The sequence below is a fragment of the Gastrolobium bilobum genome, unplaced genomic scaffold (genome assembly GCF_033153095.1).
Source record: "Gastrolobium bilobum isolate Gb01-03AN ecotype WA unplaced genomic scaffold, APGP_CSIRO_Gbil_v1 utg28738, whole genome shotgun sequence".
NCBI lineage: Eukaryota > Viridiplantae > Streptophyta > Magnoliopsida > Fabales > Fabaceae > Gastrolobium > Gastrolobium bilobum.
The window spans coordinates 232785-239294 of NW_026898759.1; the positions used below are offsets into that span (position 1 = coordinate 232785).

At 32.5% G+C, this 6510-nt stretch overlaps 1 protein-coding gene across 1 annotated transcript; it reads right to left on the bottom strand.

The window, feature by feature from the left end:
- Positions 1 to 2281: 2281 nt before the first annotated feature.
- LOC133283899 (cytochrome b6-f complex iron-sulfur subunit, chloroplastic) lies at positions 2282 to 5588 on the bottom strand. Its single transcript, XM_061480825.1, has 5 exons — positions 5429 to 5588; positions 5086 to 5327; positions 4009 to 4126; positions 3436 to 3618; positions 2282 to 2527 (listed from the first exon to the last, which is right to left on the bottom strand). Exons 1-5 carry the CDS (start codon positions 5465 to 5467, stop codon positions 2426 to 2428), a joined length of 684 nt encoding a protein of 227 aa, XP_061336809.1. The 5' UTR covers positions 5468 to 5588; the 3' UTR covers positions 2282 to 2425.
- Positions 5589 to 6510: the final 922 nt, after the last annotated feature.

The following is a 6510-nucleotide window of genomic DNA, read 5'->3' on the forward strand; positions in this document are numbered from 1 at the left end:
TTATATTTTACTTAGGAAATTCTTATTATATAAAGGGGTAGGATACTCTAACAACCAATTAGCGTTATCAGTAATGTTACTACCAATCAATTTCACCGTTAGATCGATTATGTTGATCCAACGGTTATATTTATTTCCATCTTTGTAAGCATTAAATATGGAAAATCATAACCATACAAAGTTGAAAATAAATATAAAGTATTAAATATGTGGAATCATAACCATACAAAGATAGAAATAAATATAACGCTTAGATCCATATAATCGATCTAACGGTGAAATTGATTGATAATAACACTAATTGGTTGCTACAATATCCTTCCCCTTATCTAAATATTTAATTAAATTATTGGTTGAAAGAAAAAACATAATAAATTACGTTAAACATATTTATACCATTATCAATTAAATATATCAAAGATACTTACAATTAATATTTAAAAACTATGTCTCGATTTTAATTATTTTGCCCATCGGAAACAATATTTATATAGTAACTACTAAAAAAAACAATATTTAGTAAAGAATTTAAATCAGATATGCTATCAATGGTTATCTCATACAATCAATAAGGAATAATAATCCAAAAGAAGGTGATAATCTAATAGAATATAATTAACTAGATACATTTTACTAAAAAAAGAAATGGGTACGCACACTTAAGAGTTCTATAGAAAATTAAATTTTTTTTGCATGACTTAAACTAAATAATAAATACCATAATCATTATCATAAAAATATAAATTGAGTTCAATAGTTTTGTGAAATTTTTTGTAGGACTCCTTGAATTTAAGTTGAGAAATTATTTGAGTTTAGGATTTAAAATAGAATGACGCGCTAATGAATTTGGTATTAATTAATTTATAGAATCTCTCCCATCAATTGGTTGATTAGATTCATTCTAATCTAAATATTAGTTACATTGTACCAAAAAAATAAAATAAAAAATTACTAGCTACAGAAACAAGTAAAATCGGATTTTTAGCAAATTCCAAGATTGCATGCCTATTCCCGACCATCCTATCTTGGTTTTTTTTTTTTCAATTATTTCCTTTATAGTATTCAATTTTTCTTAAAATTTAGATTTCTTCCAAATCAAATTAATGCTAAGAATCTTTGAAAAATTGTTTTGGTGAAATAAAATTATTTGATATATAATCGCTATGACTCCCTTAATACGGATTAACTTTATTTTATTTTTTTGGGTAAACAAATTAACCTTATTACTTTGGGTGAATTTGTATTTATTTAAAAAAATCAATTTTATTATACATTTTAAAATTTATTATTTTTAAGATAAAAGGACTTCTTATTAAAAAATAATTAATTTTTTTCTTAAAAAAACAAAATGGAGCTTTAAAAATCAGAAATTATTATCTCTGACATATTTGCTTGATTTCATCTTTCATATAATAAACTGAATACTTGTATTCTGTGTTTTATTAATAAAAACTCTTAATAAATCTGAAATGGCCGAGTGCAACATTATAATCAATAGCACTTCTATGAATGATTTGTATTAACACTGTAGGAATAGGAGCGTTGAATCTACAATTATTATTTTTTAGTTGGATTCACATAAATGTTGATAACATTAAGGAATTTTGAGTTATGTAAATGACTGAGTGATGTAATTGAATATTTATTTAAGAAGAGGAAACATCAACTTATGCGGGATGAATAACAAGTTTCGTCCACGATATTAATGATTGATTTACATGCATTTAAGTTTAATGGCTCTAATTTTTAATATTTTAATTATGTGAGTTGTTAAATACAAATGAAATAATACTTGCAATCTACTTCTAAGATAATTTTCCGACCCAAAGACTAAGTCAACTCTAATCCTTTGAGGGTACCCCACATTTTCATTTCTAGAGAATTACAGGCATAAATGAAGCTAGATATGCCTCCCAACGAAGTTCCTCTCGACCGAAGAGAGGCATCATAATGTTTCTAACATACGATAAGATCACTCTGTGAGGTTATTCTTGTCTAGTAAAATTTGGATCACGGTCTCCTTATTGCGCTTCTGCCATAAGAACCATGTTGCTACGTAGAAAATTTACATCACAACCTTTTCATTACCAATGTTGGCTGGTTAAGTTTTTATTTATTTCGTGCCTCAAAACTAAACTTTATTTATTTATTTATTTTCTCACCATACTTGTTTCCTGTCACTATATCTTTATCGCTTCATTAGTTTTGAATGTTCTTACCCGTACTTTCGCACACATACCTAATATATATTTCAAAAGGGGGTGGGGCATATGCAACTAGCTCAATTTAGGTTCTTGTTCATGTTATACAAACTTTCAATTCACAAAATATAAATTTGATTATAGAATGTGTTTACGAATTAATAAAGAACAAACTGTTTGATTTCAAATTAAATATAGAAAGTGGAGGGACAGCTTGAAGAAGTCTAAGCCCACCATGGAGCGTCACCTGTTCTGAAATCTGTTTCAACCCAAGGAACAAACACCACCTTTCCATCATCCAAATCACAATGTGCCAATGCCAGAGACTGTAAATCATGAAAAATCATTACACATTCATTACTGTACCAGTAACATATAAGTGTAGCAAAGATAAGCAAAAGATTGAATACTACTGGGGTTTGTGAGGAAACAAATCATAAGAAGTTTGAAAATGCTCTATGTTTGTAAGTCAAAACACCACCGGCCAAATGAATATGTCACTTCTTAATGTCTCAATGTTTTTCAATTTTTATGCCTGTTAGCTGGTTAATTTTTTATTTTCAGTAACATGCTGTCAAGAACCAACTATCCCACAAACTTAAGCTCTTGGTAGAAACACATCAATGATTTTCATATTATATCTAGCATGGTGAAATCTTCATCATGGGCTTATATTTCTCACATTACCCTTCATGCAATCCTAGTTTGAAAAACACATCAATGATTGAATAATGCAAAAGCCATGGTGAAATCTTCGTCACTGGCCCATGTGCTGAAATTCAATTTTTTATATTTGAAGAACGGGGGCAGCTAAGGGGGCGAACTGGAGCAGTAGTAAAACTGTTCCTTCATGACTGAAAGGTCATGGGTTCGAATCCAGGAAACACAGCCTCTTTGCAATTATGCAAGGGTAAAGCTGCGTATAAGGATTTCCTCCACCCCACACTCGCTAATCGGGTCTAACGGGGAGTGGTTTTTGGGAAGAATGGGGGCAGCCAAGATCAAACTATAGACCACTTATTTGTAGAGGCTGTGATACCATATCAAGTAACCAACTATCCCAAAAGATTAAAATGTTAGGTTAACCAAGGTTAATTCTTCTTCACTGGCTTATATTTCTAACAGATGCCTATGTCACCATGGGTGACATTTATAGAATACAGCAAAATGCATGAAGAACAGAAGATTCTGAGGTGCATAATTATCTATAAAATAGCAGGTTTAATTTGCTTACCAGGGGAGCAGGTCCTCTCACAACTCTTCCTTGGTCATTGTACTGGGAACCATGGCAGGGGCAAATGAACCTGTTCTCAGCTCTATTCCATGGCACAACACACCCAAGGTGAGTGCACACCGCATTAATCCCATATGTTGCAAGTGTTCCGTCTTTCTCCACCACAAGGTAGGTAGGATCTCCCTGAAATTAATTTATTAAGGTTGGAAGCTTGACAAAAAATAATTTTCACATCTATGAGATTTGAACTTTTGATTTTGGTTGCTAGAATAACAAATCAAGTTTCTCCTGCATTGTCGCTAGATAAAATAGGCATAATGTAGCAAGATCATTTTTTTCTGAGGAAAGAGAAAAACTAAGATTTGAAGGAAATAAGCAATAGGAAATGTCATCATAAATCAAAATCCTTCTGAGTTTACTGTGTAGTTTACAAAATTTTCACAAGAACCTTTCTTCAGGTCAGGGTGGCCACCCAACACATATTCTGAAGAATCTAATGTTTTCAATCTTTCATGCAAGGCATATGCAGCTAGTGGAAGACCTTCACTTAACATTAAAAAGATGTTTACTTACCTTCAATCCTTGTGTAAGTGTACGGTCCCCAGGGGCATGTGTCTTGAGCCATTGCTCTGCAATTACATCATTTCCAACAGCATCCTTGGCAACAGTACCACCAGTAGAAGATCCTGCCCTGTAAATTTTTTCCCAGTCAGGTTAAAGATTTGGAAAGATCAAGAAATTAAGATTGAATTGTTATAAACAGGCCCTAGGCAGGTATAAAGTTAATCATCAAACATTTGGATGTAAAATGCAATATGCAATGGGCATCATGGCAGATTCTTCCCTTTGTCTACTACTTCTCTATGTGTCCTGTTTTGGCCAACTAATCATATAAGGGCCGAATGGTAGTTTTTTTAGTTTATATGACAAGTGAACCAAATGTCACTACGACCCATTAAACCCCAGCTAGCAAGGGTAGGGTGAAGACAATTCCTGTACCCAATTTTACCCTTGCATATTTGCAAAGAGATGATTTCCCATGTTCGAACTGGTAACTTTTAGGTTACAAAAGAGCAGATTTATCACTGGTCGAGACTCGCCCTCTTAATGTGAGAAGTAAACAAAGTAAAAAATGGAGACAAGATTCCAAACAGTCAGAACTAATCAATTCAATAGTCCTCCCCCAACTTTAGGAAGGTGCCAATTTTGAAATTCCATTTATGATATTAAGAACTAGAATTAACTAATAGTTCAATTACTGAATTAGGAAGTTGCACACTATGCGAAAGGAAGGCAACTCCCAGGTTTACCAATGAAATAAAAAAGAATGCCTAAAGCAAGTAATCTATTAGTTCAATAGGATAAGGTGTTGTAATTAAGGTGCTGCGGCCGCATCACATAACATGTTCTGCAATTTAAACCCTTGACTTAATAATAGATTAATAGTACCATTTTTAACACAATTGCTTTACAAATATTCAAGTTTAAAATTTGGTGGATTTTATGTAATGTTTTCTAAGAAAAATGAGATTTTTGTTATTAATTATCCTTTTGCTCCTTGAAATGCTAGTAAACAAAAAGAAAAGGCATGTGCTAGAACTATGATGGTTAAAAATGGAAAAAAAATATTTAGAAAAGAAAAGAACTGACCCTGGAGGGGCAAAGAAAGTGGCATATGGTATAAGCATTCCAGCACTAGGGAGTGAAATAGCACCAAGAAGAAGCAGGTTCATGAGCTCTCTTTTGCCCATGTCTGGAACTCTATCTGGAGAAATGCTAGTGGCTTGGCAAGTGATTCTCATTCCCTTAGCCTTCCCCATCATCTGGTTCCTCACTGGCTTCACAAGCAGTGCTTTGGAGGGACAGAAGATCCCACTCTTTCCAGAACATAGCTGAAATGAAACACACAGTGTCAGACTCATGCTGGCTTAATAGCACCTAGCTTGGCTAGGAATTAATTATACACAAAAGATTTGGTTTTTTTATCTTTTACTTGCGAAGGGGTTGCAGGGGATAGAGTAGTGGAAGCCATGATGATGTTAAGAACACAAACTAGTTGTTGATGATGAAGATTTTGTGATTTATAATTGAGATGAGATTCATGTGGGGTGGTGGCTTAAGCACCTCAACGACCACAACTATAGTTGCTGGATAAGGTGCCAAGGCCACAATGATGCTAGTATAGCCACATGTTCACCAAATTTAGATTACTTTATTCTTTTATTTTATTTTATTTTATTTTTATTTTTTTGGTCTTCAGCCAACAATAAAATTGGGATTTGTTTTCCTAGTCTATAATGTGGGCTTACTCTTGGTTTAGGCTTCTTAGAAGGCCTATCTACAAGGTCGAAGTCTATTGTTGATGGGGTGGCTCGTGGCCCAACTATTGAAATTGACGTTGTGATGTTGTAGGCCTACGAAAACTTGAGGCCTATACCAACAGTTTCTTTCCAAAGATATGGCCCAAATTAAAAAATTTTAATTCAAAATGGGAAAAGTATATCAAATAGTGATAGTTCAGTTGGTACATAAGAGCTGAGCACGTGAGGATGACAATATGTGTTCGATCCTTTCTAGTACCATTTTTGGGAGGGTTTTAAAATCTTAATTCTGCACTGACCCCGAATCGAACTAGTCGTGAAATGATGAATTGATAGAATATTTTCAAAAAAAAAAAAAATGGGAAAAGTATATTGCTTTTACTGTATAAAATTTTTTACTCACATTCATACGAAATTGAGTAGGTCCCATTATAATAAAAAGAGAGACAAAATTAATGAGACATAATGACATCAATTCATTTTTATGTTAAAAATATTAAATCCTATATTAATATACTGATGTCCTGAACAGTGAAATTAAATTACTTTATCAAGTAAAAAAAAAGTTTAAATTGGATCAATTATAAATATAAAAGTTTTTCCTATCATTATTTTTTTTATAAGGATAACAAATTTGAATTTATAATCTAACGTAAATTAATCAAAATCCTCATAACTAGTTCACTATTAGAGTGTGTTTGGTATAGGTTTTATTTTGGGTTAGATGGGAAAGTGTGGGTGAGTTTTAATGTAT

Bases quoted from the DNA above. Each gene is read 5' to 3' on its own strand.
- LOC133283899 (XM_061480825.1), bottom strand. From the start codon at position 5,467: ATGGCTTCCACTACTCTATCCCCTGCAACCCCTTCGCAA. The intron at 4,127-5,085 runs GTCAGTTCTTTT...AAAAATTTACAG, and splicing joins ACTTTCTTTGCCCCTCCAGG to GGCAGGATCTTCTACTGGTG. The intron at 2,528-3,435 runs GTAAGCAAATTA...CATGATTTACAG, and splicing joins TGAGAGGACCTGCTCCCCTG to TCTCTGGCATTGGCACATTG.